This window comes from Electrona antarctica, assembly GCF_951216825.1.
Source record: "Electrona antarctica genome assembly, chromosome: 6".
Taxonomy (NCBI): Eukaryota; Metazoa; Chordata; class Actinopteri; order Myctophiformes; family Myctophidae; genus Electrona; species Electrona antarctica.
Genome location: NC_136811.1, coordinates 35,873,009 through 35,897,480, shown reverse-complemented (window position 1 = coordinate 35,897,480; position 24,472 = coordinate 35,873,009). Strand labels below are relative to the sequence as shown.

The following is a 24,472-nucleotide window of genomic DNA, read 5'->3' as shown; positions in this document are numbered from 1 at the left end:
AGAAATATGACGTCAGTAGTCTATGACGTATTACTCCAAATGTGGGCCAAATCCCAGCCCAGAGCATGAATAAATAAACAAACAAACAAACCAAAAAAAGTGAGTTTGTGCCATTGATCCGTCCAGTGGTTGTGAGATTACGGACACCGAAGGCCACTAGGGCGCGTTCGGATATAGCGCACTGAGCCCACTGCGCAATGCAAACTAATAGGCGAGTGCGCTCCGGTGTGGTATTTCCGAACGCGCCCGTTACAGTCCAAACTAACAGCGGTCTCTGGAGTCACACAATTCGATAGGTAACTAATTGCGGAGTTGTAGCGCCAGAAAAAAAAACAACAACAGCCCAAGCGCACAGCGAGCTAAGTCTTTTCTAGCAAGTACCAGAGAACTCAGTACCAGAGACTTAATTTACATGCATGGCACTGGAGATAAATAGCCGCATACGTTAAATAAGTTGAAGAAAGATTGCTTGACTTTCAAGGTAACTTTAACAAACACACTGTAAACCACATGGACCATAATGTCTTTCCAGCTACTTTCATAATGTAGCCTTCTTTACACTTCCGTTGTTACAAACCTCAGTGAGTGCACTGCTACTGCTAGCCAGGTGCTAACGGTAGCTGCTCGTTGTGAAATGTCCATATATTACACGTTGTGTTGCTGACACTGTATCCCACACTGGAAGGTGTCGTGTATGCAGCTGTCGATATTTACTCAACGCATTATCATAGCTAGCTGCCAACTGTCTATACGTTACTTTTCATTAGCTGACGCTAACGAACTGATTAGCTTCGATTTAGCAACCCCCTTGTTCGCATTATAGTAGGTAATTTCTTATCGTTTTATGCTCCCCTGCTGTGAAATGCACTCCGGTATATTTTGGTTTATTAATAAAGTTTGTGAAATTGCGTCGTAATACTCATTGACTTGTACGTTATAAGCCAACATATGGGCATGATGTGACTATTCTACATGGCAAACTATGCTGGCCAATGGCCATTTCATAAAAGCCCTGATTTCACCCTAATTTTATTACATATTTGTTTTAGAATAGCGTCTACTTCGGGTTTTGGTTGGACTCGTTACTTTTTCCAAGTTATATGAGAGGCATAAGTAACGTATAGACAGTTGGCAGCTAGCTAAAGTAACTGGATATCACAATCTCCTTGTAAGGCCATAATTACTACCAGTGCAGGTGACAGTCACGGATGTGATGTGGAGCTCAGCTACATGTATTTCACCTTTTAATGCTTCCCTGATGACACAGATTTACCATGGAAGAACAAACTGGTGACATAGAGGTGACAGTCAAAACATTAGACTCTCAAAGCAGAAGCTACACCGTACGTGGTCAGGTAAATATTCAATTCTCCTTGCCCTTATTATTGACATTTAGTTGTTTTCAATGAATTCAGTGTACTAGCAGTGAATGATTATGCCTGGCATTGTGAGCTTGTAGATCAGCTATTTTCACTATTTTCTTTCCTCCACCATTGTACAACGAAGTATAATACAGGGTTAAGTGGTTAATCACAACCATACTAATCAAATTAGTCAATTATAAAAAATCTATTCCTATTTATTTGTGTCAATCCAATCCGTTGGTATAAGACATTTTTTGTAAATTATATCTATACAATAAACGTATTTTAATCTACAAAAGCTAGCCTAAGTCTGTTATTGTTTCTAAATACCGGTTTTGATATATTTTCGATCAATTGCCCAGGCCTAATCCAAAGTGAATTTGTTTTATCTGGCCTGCCTCAGTTGACAGTGAAAGAATTCAAGGAACACATCGCACCTTCAGTGGGGATTCCTGTGGATAAACAGAGGTTGATCTATCAGGGCAGAGTCTTACAAGATGAAAGGACCCTGGCAGACTATAGTAAGTAATGCAGTAGCATTGAAAACAAAGCAGAACATGGTATTAGTATACAGCACTGCCTGTTGGCAAATCTCTCTTACAATCATTCGTCTTTGATACTACTAGATAGTACTTGTCTTGGCATTAGGACTGTGCTTTCTGTTATAGACATGTTCAGCTGAATTATGTTATTAAAGCATCACAGAACCTGTTTTAGGTCTCCTTCACACCTAATACTTCGGTAGACTCGATGCGAATGGGCGGAGAAGTTGCGATTCTTGCATATTTAATTTGCTGTGGTTTGCCTTCACACTGGCTGTGTCAAGTGCAGCAAGAAAAAGCGGCAGGGAATTTTATCAATGTGTTCAATTCATAAAATACACAGTGAAAGCTATGGTGTTAAAAAATATACTTCGAGTAATAGTTAGGACTTTTGACGTAAAGTGAGGTGTGTGTGTGTGTGTGTGTGCGCGTGTGCGCGCACGCACAGCGGAGACGGGAGTGCAAAATGAATGATCCGAAGTTTACAATAGTAAACTCCCAGAGTCCCATTGTTCCCACAGTGGAGAATCATTTGGAGCCTTTCACAGCTTTTTTATTGGCAAACTCTGAAAGTTACAAGTTGGTTTATTGTACAGGATTGTTCCTACTAGTGCATCCATTAGCTTAGTTATTTCTCTGCTGTTCTTCCAGATGTGGCTGGAAAAGTGATTCACCTTGTGGAGCGGGCGCCGCCTCCACCTTCCCAGCCCGGGTCAGGGTCAGGAGGCAGCTCAGCTGACAGTGGAGCCTCCTCATCCAACCAGGGGACCTCCCAAGTACATCCACATGACCGCAATGCCAACAGCTATGTCATGCTGGGCACCTTCAATCTCCCTGTTAATATCATGGATCCTCAGCAAATGCAGGTAGGGCTGTTGGGTTCATTGTATTTTGTATGTGTTTCTAGAAAGTAGAACATGCATATCCAAACTGGTAAACTGGTGCAGGGCAGAGATTATTATTATTATTTTATTTTTTTGGCTTTTCTGCCTTTATTGATAGGTTCAAGTGAAGAGTGACAGGAAAGAGGGAGGGAGAGACAGGGGGAGAGACATGCAGTAAAGGTCGGCATGAGCGGGACTCGGAACACGCGACACACTGTCGGGCCTATGCGCCTGGACCACTAGGCCGGCGGGCGCCCCAGGACGGAGAATTAAGAATTAATTAAATAGGTTAGCATTGAGATTCTGATAAACAGCTGAAGCCTTGTGATGCACTGAAATGAAAATTCTTGTCTGAAACTGAAACCGAAAATAAGGAAACACTTGGCTGAATACCGAAATACAGAGAATGCATGTTGTTTTTTGCTGTTCTAGCAGGTGATGAAAGATAGGCATATACTGTATAGTACTGTCTGGACAGTTATAATGTATTTTTAAAGATCAGTCGAATATTGTTTTATGTATATAGGTAGGTAACAGGTACTGTATGTCGGACAGTCCTAATATACACTACTCTGAACACACAAGGGACAAAGATACAAAGTTCGCGTGACAGAAGCAGAGATGAATAGGAACTAATGAACCAAGTTACCAGGTAGACGAACCTAACGGAAGGGGGAAGATAAATGGAGACGGAGAGATTTGGAAAGAAAGACAAGAAGTTTAGACATTTGCACCAGTAGCTTACTTATTGGTCTGGTGTTTTTTACTGAGAGAGATTCCCTTTAGTTTAGATAAACCTGAGTCGCAACCTCTTGTTTGTAGATCAGCTATATTCATATATATTCGACACAACATGTCGTATGACTAAATATAAATTCACATTGTCTATACAGCACCAGCCATTCCCACATTCATATTGGGTGATTATATTATTGGCATTGCTATTGTTTATTTTCAGCCAAATCATTTTGGCTGTTCAATGTTCGGTGCATCTCTACTTACAATGATTCTTCAACATTAAGCACAGTGGGAACAAGCAGCTTAACAGTGTGTGGACTCCACCTTTTTCTTATATGTTCATGTATGTTACCTTGTGTCAGGACAGCCACAATTATAGAAGGAGCATGAAATATATGCTGTTATCTCCTCCATTCAGATGTCTGTTCAGCAGATGGTTTCAGGCATGGGAGACAATGCCAGGAACGCCAGAGTCACAACCAGCACTGGGGTAAGTGGCTGGGCCAGCTGCATATACAGAAACACCCACGTCCCATTAGCCACTTTGTTGTTGAGTATTATTTATTTTCATGTATTTCTCAGACTAACGGATCCATGAATGTACACATCGATGTGGACCAGTCAGTGCAGAGTGAGCCCAGACTGAGGCTGCTATTGGCAGAGAACCTGCTTAGAGACACAACTACCCTCATCCAGAGAATGGAGGTAAGAGCTCAAATGTTTCAAGAGTCAAGACTCACAACTGGTTCAAAAGCACATCAAGCCAACCTCTTAATACCTGTCAGGGAGCGGGCACGCGTATGTGTTAAAATTACCTTATATGTGACATTTTCAGGGCCAGCCGAGTGATGCACCTGCCCAACCAGATTCAACTCCTGCTGCTCCTCCCCCGGGTCCCTCCTCCTCATCCACCAACTCCACTCCCTCTCCCTCTGCTCAGCCTATGGACACCTCCCCGCCTCCTTCCACTCCTCCTCCTCTCCCCACATCTTCTGCCCAGCCCGAGGGACCAACCCCCCATGCTGGACCCAAGTAAGACACCCTACACTTTGTTCTCTCTCTTTTTTTTATGACTCAATGTTTATTCCTTTTTTTCAAATTGTACACAGAAAAAAGGAGATGCATGTAAATACAAGAATCAGACATACAAATAGACAACAAATGAAACAAAAACAAGACAAAAAGTAAATTCAATACAGTACAATTGGGACCACCCCTAAGTTCCTGATTCTCCTTTAAATGAACTCCTTTCTTCATCCTATAGTCATCCCAGCCCAGCTGAGCTAGTTGAGATGCTGTCTGAGCTGAGGCGAGTGGAGGGGAGGCTACAGCCCTTTATCCAGAGAGCCCACACCATCATGGAGACAGCTACCACTGCTGAATACAATAATACAGTAAGCTTTATTCTACCATAGACTCATTCAACCAGTGAAAATTCCTGTTGCTATATACAGTACATAGCAACATCTACAATAAATGACACAGATGCTTTCCCGGTTTCCAAGGTATAACTACGTATAAGCTTTCCCGGTCTTAATGGCTTAAAAGGCAACTGCCCACATGTTTCGACCTCGGAAGGTCTTCGTCAGGGCGAAATTACTTATATATATATGTATTATATAGAATATGTTTTAATTGCGATACAGTTAAATGGAAACTTAAAGTGTACTACGTCAGTTCCATTGATCCAAGCCGGAACATGATCGATTGATCGATCATTAAAATAAAAATGCTCTGAAAATGCATCCGGCCTACCCATGATCTGACCATTCTCACAAAATGTTCAAAAATAGCAGATGTACATAACAAGCTTGCTTCGTGCCACGCTGTGGGATTGTACACCCTCTATTTTTGAGAACCACTGTTCTAAAGAGTTTACTGAAAAACGTGCTATACACTGTATGCTGGAACATGGATTTTAATGGGTTAAGCTGATGGGTGCTGTGTTAAGGCGTCAGATGAGTGGGCTGCGAACACCTTCGAGATTTTCAAGTTGACCCTGATCCAGTGTCGAAAGAATCAGGGGCATTCATAGAGGATTTTGAATTAATTTCACCATCAGTTGATGCTTCAAAACCATAATGAGTAAAGTCGCTGGACTCATTTGTATTGTTCAAACAGTTCTTATATTACATGATTTAAAAAATATGGGATCTATGGGATTTTGAATGGAAAAATATCATGTGGTATTTAACATCAGACTTCAGCACTCTATTTTGTGCCCTCGCACTCCATCAGGTCTGGTAATGCCAACATCCTGGACAGAGGCCTCTATCTGCATATCCATATATTTATAGTTGGGCAAGAATGGGGTTTTCATCTTTGATATACTGTATTTCAGAGGTGCTCAGAAAGTCAATGAACCAGATTTCATATCCTAAACAGGAGAGAGAGGAGGACCAGCGCATTCTTAACCTGGTGGGGGAGTCACTCCGTCTTCTTGGAAATGCTCTGGTAGCCCTGAGTGACCTGCGCTGCAACCTACTGAGCCCAACCCCCCGCCATTTGCATGTGGTCCGGCCCATGTCCCACTATACTAGCCCAGTCACTATGCCTGGATCTGTGCACCACCACCACATCCCACTGCATGTAAGTGAAGTTCTTATGTAGGTATGGAAAACAATATTGTTGTACATGAGCAGTGTTAATTTTGTTGACTAGTAAGACCAAAGGTCTAAGATGTAGTTGACTAAGACTAGACTAAGACTAAACCATTTCAGATGACTAAATAGGACTAAAACTAAATGGCATATTCAAAAGACTAAGACTAAATCAGAATTTGCTTTCACAATTAACACTACATATGAGCTATATTTGTTTTGGCAAGCAATTACTTTCAGTTCTAGTTCCACTATAGATTTTGTGGAATTTGTGTTTTTTGCTGATTGCTGAGTGACATTCTCTGAACAATACCAACAGGTCAACCTGGGTGCCACGGTGACTATGGCACCCAATGGCAATGAGGGACAGGCACCGCCCGCTCAGCCAGCCAGCCAGTCGGAGCAGGCAGGTCAGGGACAGACCTCTTCCCCACAGACTCCTTTGTCCAATCAGCAGGCTGGACAGGGACATGTTGGCCCCCGGGTCATCAGGATCAGCCACCAGACAGTACCGGTGGTCATGATGCAGATGAACGCGGACGGTGTGTTGTCCCATACCCGCCACTGATGGAATGCTCTACTACTTGCCCTGTGGCATCCCATTGGAATGGAATTATTGGTCTTTGCTATACCATCACACTGTGTTCTTTAATATATTGCTGCAAAAATCTTGTTGAATTTGCATTGATCCAAAGTGTGAAAATGTCTTAGAATTCTTTTAAATCTTTTTGTTGTTGTTGAATTGTGGCTCTGTAATTTTGCGTGTGGTGCATTGCAGAGATTATTCATTACTGCTGAGAGGAGCTTACATTACACTTTTGTGTTTGTTGGCTTGCAGGCCCTGGTGCTAACCCTCCAACAGCAGGACAACAGGCCCCTCCCCCACCTCCTCTTGAGCCAACCCCAGAGTTCATGCGAAACGTCATGCAGCAGATCAACCAATATGCTGCTGCCATGGCGGTCACCTATGCCAATGCACCCGTTGGGGTGGGCCAACCTGGCCCACCCCAGCCCACCCCTCCTGGGTCCACCTCTACGGCCACCTCCTCCACTACCACCACTGGGCCCAACACTCCCACCACAACCCCTACCGCCCCACCACCACCTCCCTATACCAGCCCCCACACCGCCCCACCACCACCCCCCTATACCAGCCCGCAGCCTCAGGCCAGGGTGGTGTTCACTCGCCCGGCCTTTGCACCTGGCATGCCCCCTCCGGCCTTTGGAACCCGGGGAGCCACAATCAATTTGAGGGCTGCCATGCCAGGCCAGCAGCCAGGACAGGTGGGAATTATACTGTAATTATTTGTCATCTCCGCCAGGCTGGAGCGGCTGGGAATTGTGGCTCAGAATGGTGGATGAAACTCAATATCAGTGTTGCAAATGCAAACAAACAATTCCTGTAAAACCATGCCCACTGCAGGGGTGTGTTAAACAACTCAAAGAGCAGTTCATTACATAACATTATTAATTACAGAGTCGGTAGTCTTTTTGCTGGAATAACTTAACTCACTCAGTGCCACAGGACGCCTTATGATGCCTCCCCATTTTATGTAATTCATTCATGCATATGCTAATTATGGTAGATTTATTTCCTCATGAAGGCACAGAACATCACAATCAACTGATTGTCAGCTGTAGTCTGTGCAATGTGTGCAGATGCAACCTTTTAACACCGGCGTCTCCCAATCTGATCTCGCAACACAGTATGTAATAATCAGGACACACCAAGCAGACTTGTTTGATGTGTCATGCCTTAAGACTCGAAATAATCCACTGTCTTTTTCCCACAGGCCTTCAACCCTGCTGCCCTCAACCAAATGATTAGTGGACTGGTTGGACAGCTTCTGGTGCCAGGCCAGATGGGTAAGCAAGTGCAATTGCAAGATTGGTGATCGGAGCAGCAATAACTCAGAAGAGATAATCACAAGTCATAATGAATATACCACTACTTTATAATTCTCCTTTATCTTCACAGCTGGACAAACGGTCACCTCCTCTCACACAACATCTTCATCGTCATCTTACTCATCATCTTACTCATCATCATCATCCTCGTCTTCCCCATCCTCCTTTTCTTTCTCGTCTTCCACCGGAGGCCAGGGTCCTCCACCCTCCTCAGATTCCACTGCTCCACCAGGCCAAGATGAGGCTACACCCAACCAGCCTCAGCCCAACTCCCAGGGGTTGCCCCCAGAGCTCAGCCAGCTCCTCGGCTCACTGCTTGGAGGCTCTGCTGCAGGAGGCATGACTGGTATGGGGCATGGCGGGGCCCCATCTATCACAGTCACCACATCTGGTGTTCCGGCCTTCATCCAGGGAGTGTCTGACTTTATGCAACAGGTCAGTGGTACATTGATAGGTGTGTAATCTGTACGATCCGCAGTGTTATGTTACACAGCTAAGACAGCTTGCATGTGGTGACCTTGTCAACAGGACACAGATGGGTCAGGAAAAATAAATGATCTTTCAAAAATAGAGATGGCAGGTTGAAAGTGTTTAATGAAGAATTCTTCATATCCTTTTCACTTCCAGGCATCCCAGCCTGTCTTCTCCACTCCCCCTTCTGCCCCAGGCTCCACACCTGTACCCCCCACAGGAACCACCCCTGGTCCTAATGTCCCCACAGAGGCAGAGGCCCTCAACCCAGAGCTGTTTACAGGCATTGTTCGGGGCGTCCTCACCACCATGATGGGCTCACTGGGACAGGCCCAGAATGATACAGAGAGTATTGCCCAGTTCATGCAGAGGCTCTCACAAAACTCCAACATCTTTGTCAGCCCTGAGGATCCTGCTGGAGGACCTGGAGGTCAGAATGAATCAAATCTAATGTCCTTCATTTTGTTGCTCATCGGTCACTAGTTGTTTTTGCTTTTCCTGTTCATTTTCTTGTCTTTTAGTCTATCATGTTTATTGTTTAGAGCCCTTTCCTTCCCACTCTGCTAATTTGCAACTGAAGGCTTCCCCATTCTTGGTTTTCCCCTTTCCCAAATGTTAACCATGTGAAAATATTATGTAATCATCTGGTGGAGTATATCATGTAAATATGTATACAGTAATTATCTGCTTTTGCTAAAGTGACACTTTATTTCCACTTTATTTACTCATATTGGGGGTATTATTGATATCTACTGTTCCCTTGCCTCTTCCCTCCCTCCTCAGGTTTCTTCAGTGAGCTGCTGACATTGGTGTGTCAGACGTTCACCATGTCAGACCTGGTGATGCTGCTCCATGGCCAGCACCAGCCCCTGGGCCGCATTCAGCCCCAGCTGGCCCAGTTCTTCACCCAGAACTACCTCACTGACAGGGAGCCCACTGACCAGAACATAGCTGTCAGTATCACTGACTCTCCACCTAGTAGTGCTGTTCAATTGACTGAAAATATATCCAAAACCGATATTTAGAAACAATATCCGACTTATAAGTTATAACCATATAATAGAAGCAAGTCTTTTTTGAATAAATGTATATATTTTTGTTTTTGTTTTGTTTTGACAAAAACAAATGTCTAATAGATCTACAAATAATGTGATTAACCACTTATGCCCTGTATTATACTTTGTTGTACGATGGTGGCATGCAAAAATAGTGTAAATGGCAATCTAGCTCACAATCTATCTGGATGCAACACGTGATTTTGCAGATCTGCTTTTTTATTGTTGTTTATTAATAGTAATCGAGACAAACATTGGAAATATAGCACGTGATGTTGATTTGAAGTCATATCGCACAGCCCTACCACCTATTGTACAAAACCCAGTTGAAACAACCCAGACCTGAGTTTTCTGAAAAATGTATTTTCTATGTTAGTGGTTCTCAAACCTATTCTGCTGAAACACCCAAAAATGTTTTGCTTTAAAATATTATTAATTATTTTGCACACATTTTCATGTTTCAAAAATAGATCTACAAACGCGATATGACCTTGTATTTGTATATCTGCAATTGTTGAATGGCCAAAGTATAAAATCCTGCTGTTTAGCTCAAATCTAAAATGACACTGATGCTTTCCCGGTCTTGGGTTAATATCAGACCTGACTCTGAGTTACTTTTTTCCTCAGTTGGATCTGTCCACCCAAACCTCATAAACCCCATCTCTATTTTCACACTTAGGCTGCTGCTGACACACTGGTCAACGAACTGGAGGAGGACATCACTGAAAGCTTTGTAAGTCTCCTGCGATACCAAATCTGGATTTTGACTTCATCGTATGATGGAGTATGCATAAAAACCTGTGAAGGTGTGAAATTTCACCGTACGTTCACCTTCTCTTATATCCATCAGAGAGAGTCTTCAGTCAGTGTTTTGGAGGGCGTTGATGTCACGCAGACCAACATGGCCTTTTTCAGACAGCAGCTGACACGCATCGCTACGCATATTTTACGCTGTACCGGTAAGCACTGGGCCCTAGTAGAAAACACTGCGTTGTCTCAATATTTATCAGTAAGTACTGGGCCCCTGTAGAAAACACTGGGTTGTCTCAATATGTACCAGTAAGCTCTGGGCCCCAGTTTGGGCTTTGAAAAGAGTTCAGTTGGCAGTAGGGCTGGGCAATTAACTGAAAACATACCGAAAACGATAGAACCAATTTCCGACTTATAACCGAATAATCAAGAAGCAAGGTTATTGTTTCAATATTATTTTTTGTATATATCAATGAATTGACATGAAGAAATGTTTTTAAGATATATTTTTATTGGATAGTACAGTATGGTGACAGGAAATGGGGAGAGAGATGGGTGGGGGGGGGGTGACCCGCAGCAAAGGTTGTCGGGATCGGTTGTCACATAACAGTTTCTGTGACGACCATATAAGGCAGCTTTAGGGAGTGATATTTGGTTCATCTTACTATCATTATTGCAGATATACTGTACATAAGGAACAACAAAACAAAAGAAGTATAATGTGTTGTGAATGAGAACTAGACGAGGAACCATTATTATGGTAAGTTAATAATGGTTAATTTGTGTTTGTTTCACACAGATCAGTCGTTTGGGCTCCGGCTGCTGCAGATGTGCAACCAAGCTCTGTTTGAGTGTCTGGCCCTCAACCTGCACTGCCTGAGAGGAGACCAGGCTGCCCTCACTGCAGTCATCAACCACCGCATAGTCCGTACACTCTCAAACATACCCTAACATACCCTAACATACCCTAACCCTAACCCTCAACCTGCACTGCCTGAGAGGAGACCAGGCTGCCCTCACTGCAGTCATCAACCACCGCATAGTCCGTACACTCTTAACCCTAACCCTAACCCTAACCCTCAACCTGCACTGCCTGAGAGGAGACCAGGCTGCCCTCACTGCAGTCATCAACCACCGCATAGTCCGTACACTCTTAATCCATTGAGACCTGGAACGCATCCATGTCACGTTAGCGTTTAACCACATTAACCATTAAACCCTTAAACCCTTAAACCCTTAAACCATTAAACCATTAAACCCCTTTTGGTGTTTTAAACATTATGTTATAATTTAGCTATTGAAAAATAGCAGATCTACAAGCTCATAGCGCGGTCTGGTATTTTTGAAAAATCGTAAAAATGCGGCACAAATCTATGAATATATATTCTTTCAGAGCGAACGTTTTTTTTATTTCGACGTCAGGCCTGAATGGGTTAAACAAACCCATTCTCACTCATCTCTCACTTTATTATTGAGTTTATTCTTAAGTACACACACACACACGCGGCGCATATATATATATATATATATATATATATATATGCGTGTCAGCTAGGTCGGGAGGTAACGGGGTGCATGGCCAAAAATGCCCTAAGGACCTTTCAGAATTGATAGTAGATTGATATCTTTTAAATGCTCTTCTGTCAGTCAGCCTTTATTTGATGTCATCAATCGGGACCATATGTCACGTTTAGCAAATCAATTGGTTTATGCGCCAACTTGTTAGCGTTAGATGTTTGGTAGATATTCAGTTAGAGCTTGATGTCCTACTGCTGCCCTCTTGTCATTCCAGCGAAGGATGTCGAGTGACATGAGCCCCAGTCTGATTAACTGGATGACCAGCATGATGACCATGCGGCTGCAGGTCATCTTGGAGCACATCCCGATCACACAGGAGCAGATCCAGACATACATAGTCCCCACTCAGGTAACACACACACGCATTCAAAAGGCACAGATTGGTTTCCCTATCTGTCTGTCTGTTGTATTCCTTTTATCTTAGATAATGCTGTTCTGCTAAATGCAACAGAAACACCCACATAACATGCCACACTGTGAGAGGAAAAGCATACCCATTTACATTGTCCCATGGCAGCCACAGATCCTGTTACATTAGACAACTGGTCTGAAAATAAATATTGCATGATATCCTTTCACAGAGAGACCAGTCTTCTGCGAGTGATACACCAGAGCCTGAACGGGCACAAAGTGTAAAGGTAAGCACTGTGTTGTCATCTACTGCCCTCGAACCTGAAATCAGTCGGTTAAATAAGTAGACAAGTAGCAACTTTAGATTCTTCTTGGTGTCTTCATTTTGTTTTGGTTTCTTTGCCCCAGATGGAGGACAGCCGTTCTCCGGCTCCAGCCGCCACAGCCGAGGAGGCCATGTCATCACGGGAGTCATCGCGGGAAACGGCGTTGCCAGGAGACGTTGGGGCCTCGGGAGGAGCTGCGCCATTGGGCGGAGCCATGGCTGCAGCAGGGGCTGAGGGAGGGAGGGAGGAGTCTGTCAGAGACTCAGAGGCCTGGACAGCTGCTGTACCGCCTGTAAGAACCCTTAACTGCTCTTTGTTCATAATGTGGTTTTTAAAGATGTGACCATGCAGCTAGTATATGCTGGACTGTCAGTCCAAAATGTACGTTCTGGTCTGATATGACCTGCCTCTGCTCTGAGCAACTGTAATAGAAGATGCTCAATCCATCTCAGTTGGGAGGGGCGTGCGTGCGCTGGCTTGCGTAGATGCACATAACACTTCGATTATTATTGCATCTAGTGTTTCACTGCTGATTGCTGAAAGTAAATGTACTAAAATGATCCCTGCTGAGCCATTGTTTATCATTCGCCTATGATTGTAGGAGTGGGTGCCCATTATCAGATGTGACCTGATCACCCAGAGGAAGATGAAGGCCCAGCCTCCGTTGTCTGATGCCTATGTGCACGGCATGCCTGCCAAGCGAAGGAAGGTAACGTGTTGCATTGTTATGAGTTGTGATGCTTTATGATCTGCTATATTTAAAGAATCTTGTAAAAAACATTAATAATTTTGAAACCTTTTTAACGTAGAAGAAAAAAGTCTTTATGCACACCTATGAAGGACTGGAGAAGTAGAAAAATGGAATCCCACACACTGTCTTCACTTACAGAATTTTATTGAGCAACGTTTCGGTCGTTCAGATCTTCATTAGGCATGATTGATGCCTGATGAAGGTCTGAACGAACGAAACGTTGCTCAATATAATTCTGTAAGTGAAGACGGTGTGCAGGATTCCTTTTTTTTCCTACTCCCGAAACCCTTTTAACAACACAAGGCTTCGCTTATGGGGGTTCCCATAACAAAATCTTTTCAGATGGAGGTCTGCTGCCAAATACATATCAACGAAACGTTGCTCAATATAATTCTGTAAGTAAAGACGGTGTGCAGGATTCCATTTTTTTCCTACTCCTCCCGAAACCTTTTTAACAACACAAGGCTTCGCTTATGGGGGTCCCCATAACAAAATCTTTTCAGATGGAGGTCTGCTGCCAAATACATATCAATTCAGTGGTCCTTGACATGAACAGGTTTGAGAACCACTGACCCATGTGTGTGTGTTTCAGACAGGACAGGGAAATGGAGCCATCCTCTCCCTCTCTGACGCAGTGAGTCAGGCAGCCAGGACAGCAGGAGTGAAACCCCTTACTGATCCTGACAGGCTGCAGGAGGAGCTAGAGGACCATGAGATCCAGGAGGCCTATGCAGAACAGGTATTATCATTCATCATTTGAATCAAGCTACTTTAAAACTGTAACTAGTTAAGCTACAGGTTACTTTTCATAATATCATCGCTGTTTTTTTTTCCTAATGTTTTTTCTTTTTACACACACACGCACGCACACACACACACACACACACACACACACACACACTTTGCCCACACACACTTTGACTCGACTTTTGAGGTTTATCAATTCAAATGATCGACATCTGCCATTTTGGAGAAATTACTTAGTAATGCCTCGATGATGTGCGGTCCGACATAATCAGAGGACCAGACAGAGAGGCGTGATTCTTGTCTCGGTGAAATGCTAACTCGACGCGCCCATTTCCTTGTCTGGTCGTCTCGAATCGCTTAATTGTTTTAAAAAAAATGACAGATCTACAAGCTCACAATGTGTTGCATTGCCACGTATTGTGAGCTTGTAGGTCTGTTTGGCACTTTTGTGTAAGATGACAAAGTAGGGTATTCATTTACAAGAAAAACAGCAACGATATGTAACTACTAAACTCTTTTTACTTACTTTTAGTAAGTAGCTAGCTAAATTGGGTTTTGTACCTAATATTTTGCTAGCTAAATTTGGTTTTGTACCTAATATTTTGCTAATGTGGATGATCTCTGGTCAATTCTGTCGGTAAGGAGTGATAATAATGATTGCTTTGTCCTCTTAGGTTAAAGCAGATCTCAAGAAGCGAGTGAGGGACGATCCCAATTTCAGCTCTCAGCAGTTCCCCAATGCACACAAAGCCTTCTCATCAGACTCATAATGTTTTTATTGCACACTTGATAACTTAACAAATCTGACACTCATAATTAACCTGCAAGCACTCTACTTGACCCTGCTCTTTGTATTTCTGTTAATTACCATTTAATGCAGCTTCACTACCAAAATGTAATAATTGTGTTAAGTCTTTTGATCAATTTTCACCTTGAGATTAATTGCCTCTGGCTAATATGTGACTACTCTCCTAGTGCCTATTTATTGGTTTGTGTTCATTTCTTTATTTTGGCCCATCTCATAGCTGAGATCATGCTCCTTAAATCATTTTCAAATACGTTTTCACTGAACCTAGTCATTTTATTTCCTTCGGGATACATTTGTATCAGTACATTGTATTTTCACGAACCATACTTCTTTTGCTTCCTGTTCCTTGTCTTGCCCAGTTGCCCTGTTAATTAGCTTGGATGATGATTATTTGGCTCTTATTTTAGCCCTCATCTCTTGATACCTTTCATGTCGAGAGTATACTTACATGTAATAAAATGCTGTTTGGTACATTAATGTACAGTGGGCTTAATAAAAAATATTGATATACACAGCATTATTCTACTTAATCATACATACAATCATAGTACATACAGCGGTGGTGGATCAAGGGTAGAGTGGCCGGTAGAACAGCTGGATGGGAAATGTGAGGTTCCCAGTTCGATTCCGGGCTCCCCCAGAGTTAGTGTCAAAGTGTCCTTGAGCAAGATGCTGAACCCATAATTGCTCCCAATGTGCAGGTGCCTTGCATGGTCCGCCATCGGTGTAAAAAAGTGTGTGAATGGGTGAATGTGTGCACAATCGCTTTGGATAAAAGCGCTATATAAAATGCACCATATTTACCATATATTGGTTCAATGTACATTACTTTGGTCAAAGGCCTAGAAGGGCCAGAATGAGCAGACAAAATAGCGCATTAAGCTTTTATCAAAATACTTTTTGTTTTAAGCCAAATATAACGCATTAGAATGTCCAAATGCGTGAGGGCTGGTATTTTGTACCATTACTTTTTCAGTTATTTTTATATATATTGTATTTGGAAGTGAAATATATCCCTAGTACTCATATAGCCTATTGAAAATTAGTCGCAGGTAAGAAATCTCTGTCCTTGCTTATTGTTTTGTGCACATGATAAGGTTTCACACGCAAAGTATTCATAGCATTCATACTAGTCATTTAAAAGTACCGGTTCGTAAATGTACGAGACAATCAGAAGATAAGAATGTTTTGACTGACACTATCTGTTTACTGTATCTGCCACATCATGCGCTACGACACTGGACACGGACAGAGACCGTGATCATGACGATAGGAGGAAACCGTATAAATGGAATGACTGAATATGTACAGTGTAATTTGACTACAGCCATTGTAGCCTGAGGTAAGTGACCGATTTATCAATTCTAGTCTTGTAGACTAATTGTTAGAGCCCAATTACACTGTACATATCCAGTCATACAGTTTCCTCCTATCGTCATGATCACGGTCGCTGACCGTGTCCAGTGTCCTATCGTTTCGTGGCAGATACAGTATGTATTATGTGATTATTTTGCTGAATTGTATCTCTTCTTTTTTCTTTAGAGTTTAGACCTTCCCATTACTTGGTGCTAATGTTTGGTATGGTAATAACAACCCTGGATATGTCCACTGTCAATGAAATGGGATGTGAAGGAGGAAGAACTGTGACGATATTGTCATGGAATGTAAATGGATTTCCAAAGAAAAAGACAGCAGTGTTAAATCACCTTAAATTCCTGCAAGCTGATATAGTGTTTCTTCAGGAGACTCATATTGGTACAAACAAAGACAACCCCCTATCTACTTTGACTGTTGACCACAAATTGAGTGCAGATTACAGCTGGGAAATCTTCACATTGTACAAAGCCAACAGCCGTGGGGTTGGGGTGCTGATCAGAAACAATGTGGGTGTGGGGGGGGGGGGGGGGGGTCAGGATTTCTGAGGATACTAAAGGAAGGTACATAGTCATATCTTGCACAATTTCAGAGGAAGAGTTTGTTTTTATTAACATCTACAACCCAAAAGATGAGAAGATTGACTTTGTTGGTAACAGTGACATCTCTTTCATGCATCCAAAATCTGGTAATTTGATAATAGGAGGAGACTTCAACACTGTCCTTGAGACACATTTTGATAAGACTTCTGATATTAAAAATCGTTCTCACATAGATATGTTAAAATCACTGAGGGTATTTTTAGAAAAGGCCAAGTTGGTTGACATGTGGTGAAGTCTTTACCCAGATGCAAAATGCTTCACTTACTTTGGTGACTCAAAAAAGGGGAAACCAAGACTATTTCTTTGTCCCGATAGAGGTCTTGTTCAGGGTGAGAGGGTGCAGAATTCATGACAGACCTCAACATGCAGGCAGGCAAGACTATATTTCTGACCATGCCCCCATTTCAATGAAGATTCAAATAGATGATAGTAGGTGGCAATTTAACAAGGCTATATTAGAGGAGGAGAACAGTGTCGAACATCTTTCAGCAACAATCCAAAGCTTCTCAAGAAGAGTCATCAAGAGAAAAGCAGACGAATGGCCTTGCTTGAAGGCAAGACTGAGCATTGAAGCTGTCAGTTGTGAAAACATTAGAAGTGAACAAACCGAATGTAAAAGACTCAAGCAAGGTGCAACATTTTCTGCTACCATAGCTAAACATGATGCGTCAGATGGAACAGCTCATAGATTGGTCTTGCAGGAGCAGACAGAATATGGAGGTAATCAAAAAATAAATACATTTGAGCTTGTGTATGTTTGTTGTTTGCACAAATTGTAACATGTATGTACCGATGTACAAGATGAAATACAACTTGTTTCTATCAGATTTTGTTTTGCCTGAAACACTGATTGTGCTTTTCCAATACCTGTACTGTAGGTTCAACCTTAATGAATGAAGGGGTTCCCCTTGCACCACAGCAAAGTAAGAAGACAGACCTTCTGAAGTTCTTGGATAATCTGCACAACAGAGGGAAATTTGAGGAAATAGATCCCATTCTAAATGCCATTTTAGGTGAGGGAATTTCAAAGAAAGAAATTCTGTCATCCTGTCACTTTGTGATTCAGATGAACCACACCCAGATGGCTTGCCTGTCAAATTCTACCAATATTTCTCACACCAACTCCTTGACTATCTTCAAATATTTTTCAACAAGCTCCTCAATACCAAAGCAGTCACTTTTAATTTCAGTGAATCATTCATTATTGATTCTTCTGCATCTGTTGACCACAGTTACTGCAAAGGTCTGTTACAGCAAGTGTTCAACTGTGACTATGAGATTTTGACATGGATTCTTGCTGAGAGATTGCACAGTGTTATAGATCATCTTCAAAACCCAGGCCAACATATCCCACATCATCATATTCAAGCTTGCATTGAAACTCTTGAGAAAGCAAAAGTCAGCAAAAGTCCTATCCTAGCAGTTAGACTGAAATTAAATCCACAGACACCGGATTTGGTTTATTTGTTACAGAGGCTGCAGTATCACAAGATACCAGAAGGATTTCAAACGGTTCTGAAGCTATTATTAAATGGTCGTAGTAATGACTTAAGGTGGCCTTACACTAGCCGATAATCGGGCATTTGAAATCTGACAGCACCACACACTACAGGATAATCGGAGCGGGGGCCGAGCAAATATCAAACATTCTTGATGTTGATCGGGCCGATCCCGATCGCGCGCGGGGGGTGCCCGATTGAGTCGGGCACCCCCCGAGCGTCAAAAATGCCCGATTATCGGCTAGTGTAAGGCCACCTTAGACTCACAGGAAAGAGGTTTAAGAACTGGGTGTCGTCTTACTCTAATTTTAGTACAGATCTGCCTGCATTCCCTTATCCAAGCCATTAATAGAGAGGAGACAGTTCAAAGTGGTGATAAGGTTAGGGACAGTGATAGGATGAGAGCATTGATGGACTCTGATAAGGCTGTGTTTTTCATTCCAAATCAATGCCAAACTGTTGAGGCCTTTGAGGAAGCACTCATGAGCTTTTTGGCCAATTCTGGCCTTGTGGTTGTCGATCACAGATGTTCTGAAATCCTCTCTGTTGGGTTTTCAGAATCCTTAGTATATTCAAAGGTGTTGAAGCAGTTCAAAAATGTCTCTTGATGGATTTTGGTGCCATGGTAACTTTATAGGCTAGAATCTAGAGCAGGGGTTCACAAACGTTCAGGACCCTACCTCACACTTGATTTATAGTGCAATTTCAAAGTTTAAATAAAGCATACATTGGTAGCCTTTAATGGGTACCGGTATATTTATTAGGATGCCGATTCTGTGTCTCATCAATGTAGTTTAAAGGTTACAGAAAGATGTTTCTGAAATATTACAGCTGTGCCAGATTCTGCTTTCATGTTCATGACTGGATAAAATATGTTGGCTAAAGTAGAATAAATAAACGAAATAACGAAACATTATGCTAACATGAACAAATGGCAAATGCTTGGAATCTGACTGAATTTCAAAATGTCTAACCTGCGACACACAGACACACACACAGTTGCCAATTATAAAAGGACTACACCTAAATACATATTTTAATTCTAAAAGGCACCTATTGATGATCAAAAAAATATACCGGTATATTTCCATGCTCTAGGCCTATCACATTTTTGCATATTGCGGGTTGGTGTCATCGATTGGCTAGTAAAGAAAGATTTCAAAACTTCTGCAGTGCTTTATTTTACAGAACAATTGAACATTGACCATACAATGCCATGCCTCCATGAGCAGAACAGAACACCGACTACATAACCAGAACGATTCATTACTCTGAGAGTAATACTCTTGTACACAGACCAGATTAGCACTGTGTACATGTCATGACTCTAGGGTCTCAACCATCAGTCTCAACTTTGGTCTAGTTACTCTAGTACAGTAACCTGACTCCGCCAGATGGGGCAGCAAAACTCTGCTGCCCCATCTGGCGGAGTCAGGTCACTAGTACAGTACATCACAACAAAATCAAAGGAAAGCACCACCTTGTGGCACTATTTAGAATTGCAGTAATACCATTATTTATAAATTATGACCGTTTTAAAGTACTAAAAACTAAAGGTCAGTGCCTTAAGGTTGTTTGATATCTAATGTTGATAGCTACTATGATGAAAGCATTCATTTGTATATACATCTTTAAATGTAAAATGGAATAATCAAGATACTAAATAATAATATAATATAATATTTTCAATGAATTGAGGACACCAATGGAAACAGGCCGAAAGGCTTTTCTGGTTTCATCCTTTTAGCAGACCTTGTATTGTACTGTACTTAGAACAACAAAACCATGAAATAAAGAAACTCAAACTTTATACAAGAGTGCAGATATTCCCTTTTTCTATTGTACTGAACTTCCCTGTGCCTGTCCTAAGGAACTGTTAATAAATGTAAAACACAACCGGATTAGGCACTGCAAGGAACACTTGGGATAGATTTAAATGTTTAAATTAGGGATATTTACAAAAAGAAAAAAAAGTGCCACATGACATTTTTTGGACAGTTAAATAAAAAGCATAATAAGCAATGTAAAGATTTAAACACATTTAACCAATTAAACTTGTTTAAACAGTGTTCCAGACTCAACAATGTCTTGAATATGCCTTGGTAAACAGGTCAGACCATCAGAGTCATTAGCTATTCAGGAATTTAAACAAAGTGTATTTCCTGGTTGCCATCCTGCTTGGGTAAAAAGGAATGTATCTTTGGCACCGACTGACTGGGTCCTGTGTCACTAGCTACTCTCTAATGGTTCAGAATCTTCTGATCCATAAAGCTACAGCTGATAATTTCGAGATGTCAGGTGTCTCCTAAAACTAGTACGCTCTTGAAAGTCCATGGTTGAGAGAAAGTTATCAGATTCCTTTCCTATTGTTAGCCATTAGTCAATAAAAAAGATGCAAGATCCTGTATGATTGGAAACCAATCATTCCAAATTAATCAACTACTGCTTGTTTTTATTAAATACAGCATTTCTAAGTGATTGAGTCTATTACTGCATTGAACTCTACACGGTAAAACCCTGAGTTAATTTAACTCTCGTTTACAAGATATTATGGTGTAGTTCAATGTTGTCAAAATGCTGTGGAAGCTGGGTTTGCATTTCTGTCTTTTAGACAACAGACACCACTGTGTGGTTACAAAATGCAAGCACAGCTTTGAACGAGTCCAGAGCTAATCCTGAAACATGATCTTCTCTGCACTCTATTTGCATAAGGTGTGTGGGGTTAGCATACAGCAATTCTCAACGTCTGTCACTTTGAGTCAGATTAGGATCTAAAGTGGTAGTTGTCCAATTTCAGAGAGGCCATTCTGTGTCAATCCCAAACTATGATAAAACAATTAACAGCATAAGAGATTTACACAGAAATGCAAGATTTGGTTTATTAAGACCTTAGATGTCACAGAAAGGCCTCAGGATTCGAACGAGGATCCTTCATATTTCTGTATCTGTGAGTTAGCCAAACTCCCAGGATCTGAAACAATGTGTAGAGAATCCTTATGTTAGGAAGTTATGGAAATATCTCTGTATAACTACTAGCCAAAAAAAAGAAAGATAAACTGATAATTCTAATTGACACCTTTTTGATCAACAGCTTACATGAGCACTAAAACCCAGTTTGCTTTGTCAACATGGCAGTTTACTCACCTCGGTAAAACTAAAGAAGAGCCCAACTCCGCCCACAAACTGTAAAACCGCCCCAGCATACTTCTCGATGGTTACTGAACAGGTGGCACAAGAGACAACACTCTCGTGGAAACAAGTCTACAGAAGGAAATGAAGTTACAAATTCAGCCATTGTAAGCTTCTATGTGTTACTTGAGATTAAGTTGCTGATGACGACGACACAAAGAAATTATCAATTGGAAACTTACAGCAGCACATGTGCCATTATGGTCCACATGAGTAAAGCCACAGCAGTTAAGTGTCTTCTCCACATCTCCCTGGGTGCTCAATGATCTGTTCCATCCAGCCTCCAGGAGGAGGTCCTATCGGGTGAACAAAAATCAAAGAGGAAAGACCAAATAATTAAAAACATAAGCACTCATTTAAAAAGGGCTACTTCACAAATGTCTTTAACCTGAATCCTATCATTCTAATTGTGAGAGAGTTAGAGTTAGGCTCAGCTTTTTTTGTCTGCTTTTGATTTTGTTCTGATTTTCACAACAGTTCAGGATGAAGACAAATCTGCCAAGTAGCAAATGTCTTAAGTGCAAAACAAAGCATGGAAAGAAAACATGATTAGATTTTTTCTTTTTTCAATATCCCAAACTTTTTCAGTTTATGTAGATGGGTGTGTAGACTATACACATCTGGGTTTAACCAAATAACTTACTGTAGGTCAGAAACAAAATGTATTTAAAGGGTTAGTTCAGATTTTTGGACTTAAAGGACAACTTTAGTTTTTTTTCAACCAAGGTTCATGTTTTAGGTTGTTATTAGAGAAAGTATAAGATGAGTGTTCTTTTTTTCCCCCCATTTGCTGCTTTCTTTCGTTTTAGCGATTTTAGCTATTTTTGACAGGGGGGTGGGGGCATTCGAATGGGGCTAAATGTATATATATATATATATATATATATTTTTTTACAAAATGTTATAGCAATTTTTTTTTTTTTAATTATTTACTATAGTCCTACTAGACCCCAGGAAATTACATCTGGCTACAAAAGATCTGAATGTGAAGGGGGTGACAAACTGACCTGTTGAGCCATACAACAAATTATGCTAGTTTTGTGGATTTATTTATTTTTCATGCATGGCCCCTAGATCCCCACCAAATGACCGGAACTACTTAATATTCACCAAAACCAGACCAGCACTTCCACCACGGGACTCAGGGAATACCTTTGCAACCACTATATTATGGGCAAGTATTTTCTCCAAAAATCCGAACTAACAGCCAAATATTCACAGCCCACCTGTGAACAAATATCTAAATCAGTGTATCCAAACACCCCCCTGGAACTTGGAAGGGTACCAATACATTAGTGGAAGACACTAAAGACAGTATTTATTTGAAATTCATACATTAATTGAGAATACATACGTACCTGTTGTTCTTTATTGAGAGTCAGACAAGCGCAGGACACAGAAAACTGCACTACAAACACCATGAACAGGATAACCATGTACTAGGCTAATTTAAGGACAATAAAACAATAGGGTCAGAAGGTGAGTGTCATTATAGTACCCTATCAACTATCAAGATTCCTGTTGTACTGTGTTACATCCTATATGATGCAACACAGAATAACAAATAGGCGCATACCAAACAAGCTAAGGAGAGAAGTATCTATTTATTTTTGTATTCCAAGGACAAGGCAATTAAGCCCTATATAATACAACAACTGCAATTCAAACTTCCTAAAACCTGACCTATTCCCTAGTTACATTAGTGGTACATGTGAATAACTTAAGCAAATCATTTTAGTTAACAGACCTAAGTGAACTGTGCTGGCACAAAGTGTTCTTTAAAACTACTATACAAGAGTAGTCTCTTGCTAAATAATAATAATAAAGAATACATATTAACTTTCTGCTTATTGTGCTTAATGTGCTCCTACACAAACAACCTGGACAAACATGATGCAGGATACAAAAAAGAGCAGGACTTGGTGGTGATTCAGAGCACCACAGAGGCCCACAAAGGCGACCAAAAACAGGAAGGTGCCCACTCCAAGAATCCCTGCCACCACCCTAATGCTGGAGACCATACCGAACCATTTCCCCCACGCTGCCACTCCAATCAGCATCAGGCTCACCATCTGAGACAAAACAATGTGGACGATGAAAGAAAGCTGATTAAAAATACTTTTAAGTTGTTAAGAACACTCACGCGACAATTTATGTCAATACACCATATGGCTTACAGGCGCCGCTTACAGCAGGCACGTACACGCAGTCTGAAACATTTACCTTGCAGCAGGTTATATTTGATCAACTTAAAACTACAAAATCCACACCCGACATATTCAATCACCCCCGGTCCGGAGCATCCTGATCACATATGCTACGTCTGCGTCATACGATACCACACTCTGTTCCAAACTGATCGAACAGAAGAACATCAGTTATTTTGTTCGTTTTCTCCCCCTTGTTTCACCCGCTTACATTTCAGATGATAAAACAATCAACAATGCCACACAATGGATAGTTTACTTACAACATATAATATGTTGAGAGCACACAGAGAAGTCCTGGTGCAAGTGTATCCACCACAAACCATAGTCGCTCGTTGGGATTGGGAACTAGTGGGAAGGAAGCCTCTTTTTCTCCAGCTGCTAGATGCACTGTGCACACACTGACACACACATCAGACAGAGTGCACATTGTGCGCAACAGGTGTAATCCATGGGGCATTGCCCAGAGGCGATGTTGCATGCTGATTGGACAGTTACCTCGAAGTGTCGCTTACGTCTCAGTACACTGTTTCTCAACGTTTGGTCCGGGGCCAAGCAGGGATCCAAATGGAAATATTAATAATAATAATAATAATAATAATTATTATTATTATTATTATTTTAATTTTTGGGAACACCAATCTACTCTAGATCTCGGCCAGCCTAATATAAATACAACTTAACAACTATTTAATTATATAAACTGCAGTCTACATCATGTCATATAT

At 41.5% G+C, this 24,472-nt stretch overlaps 2 protein-coding genes across 3 annotated transcripts; one reads left to right on the top strand and one right to left on the bottom strand.

The window, feature by feature from the left end:
• Positions 1-318: 318 nt before the first annotated feature.
• On the top strand, positions 319-15,385 carry bag6 (BCL2 associated athanogene 6). 2 transcript variants are annotated; one of them, XM_079504072.1, is made up of 24 exons: positions 319-481; positions 1,268-1,355; positions 1,768-1,885; positions 2,558-2,772; positions 3,947-4,018; positions 4,111-4,233; positions 4,364-4,560; positions 4,793-4,922; positions 5,914-6,117; positions 6,448-6,538; positions 6,967-7,412; positions 7,922-7,994; positions 8,107-8,471; positions 8,664-8,937; positions 9,291-9,460; positions 10,242-10,295; positions 10,413-10,521; positions 11,112-11,236; positions 12,105-12,239; positions 12,472-12,528; positions 12,650-12,859; positions 13,169-13,276; positions 13,911-14,057; positions 14,740-15,385. In XM_079504072.1, exons 2-24 carry the CDS (start codon positions 1,275-1,277, stop codon positions 14,833-14,835), a joined length of 3,600 nt encoding a protein of 1,199 aa, XP_079360198.1. In that variant the 5' UTR covers positions 319-481; positions 1,268-1,274; the 3' UTR covers positions 14,836-15,385. The 2 variants fall into 2 exon arrangements, with proteins under 2 accessions (XP_079360198.1, XP_079360197.1); XM_079504071.1 differs by having other exon boundaries at positions 321-481; positions 6,448-6,670.
• Positions 15,386-21,213: 5,828 nt separating this feature from the next.
• tspan13a (tetraspanin 13a) lies at positions 21,214-24,232 on the bottom strand. Its single transcript, XM_079502663.1, has 6 exons — positions 24,008-24,232; positions 23,442-23,609; positions 22,896-22,976; positions 21,720-21,833; positions 21,493-21,609; positions 21,214-21,319 (listed from the first exon to the last, which is right to left on the bottom strand). The coding sequence occupies exons 1-6, from the start codon at positions 24,068-24,070 to the stop codon at positions 21,245-21,247; spliced, it is 618 nt and encodes a 205-aa protein (XP_079358789.1). The 5' UTR covers positions 24,071-24,232; the 3' UTR covers positions 21,214-21,244.
• Positions 24,233-24,472: the final 240 nt, after the last annotated feature.

Bases quoted from the DNA above. Each gene is read 5' to 3' on its own strand.
- bag6 (XM_079504071.1), top strand. From the start codon at position 1,275: ATGGAAGAACAAACTGGTGACATAGAGGTGACAGTCAAAACATTAGAC. The intron at 6,118-6,447 runs GTAAGTGAAGTT...CAATACCAACAG, and splicing joins ACCACCACATCCCACTGCAT to GTCAACCTGGGTGCCACGGT. The intron at 12,860-13,168 runs GTAAGAACCCTT...CTATGATTGTAG, and splicing joins GGACAGCTGCTGTACCGCCT to GAGTGGGTGCCCATTATCAG.
- tspan13a (XM_079502663.1), bottom strand. From the start codon at position 24,070: ATGGTTTGTGGTGGATACACTTGCACCAGGACTTCTCTGTGTGCTCTC. The intron at 22,977-23,441 runs GTATCCTGCATC...AAATTAGCCTAG, and splicing joins ACCAAGTCCTGCTCTTTTTT to TACATGGTTATCCTGTTCAT. The intron at 21,610-21,719 runs GTAAGTTTCCAA...TTCCTTCTGTAG, and splicing joins ATAATGGCACATGTGCTGCT to ACTTGTTTCCACGAGAGTGT.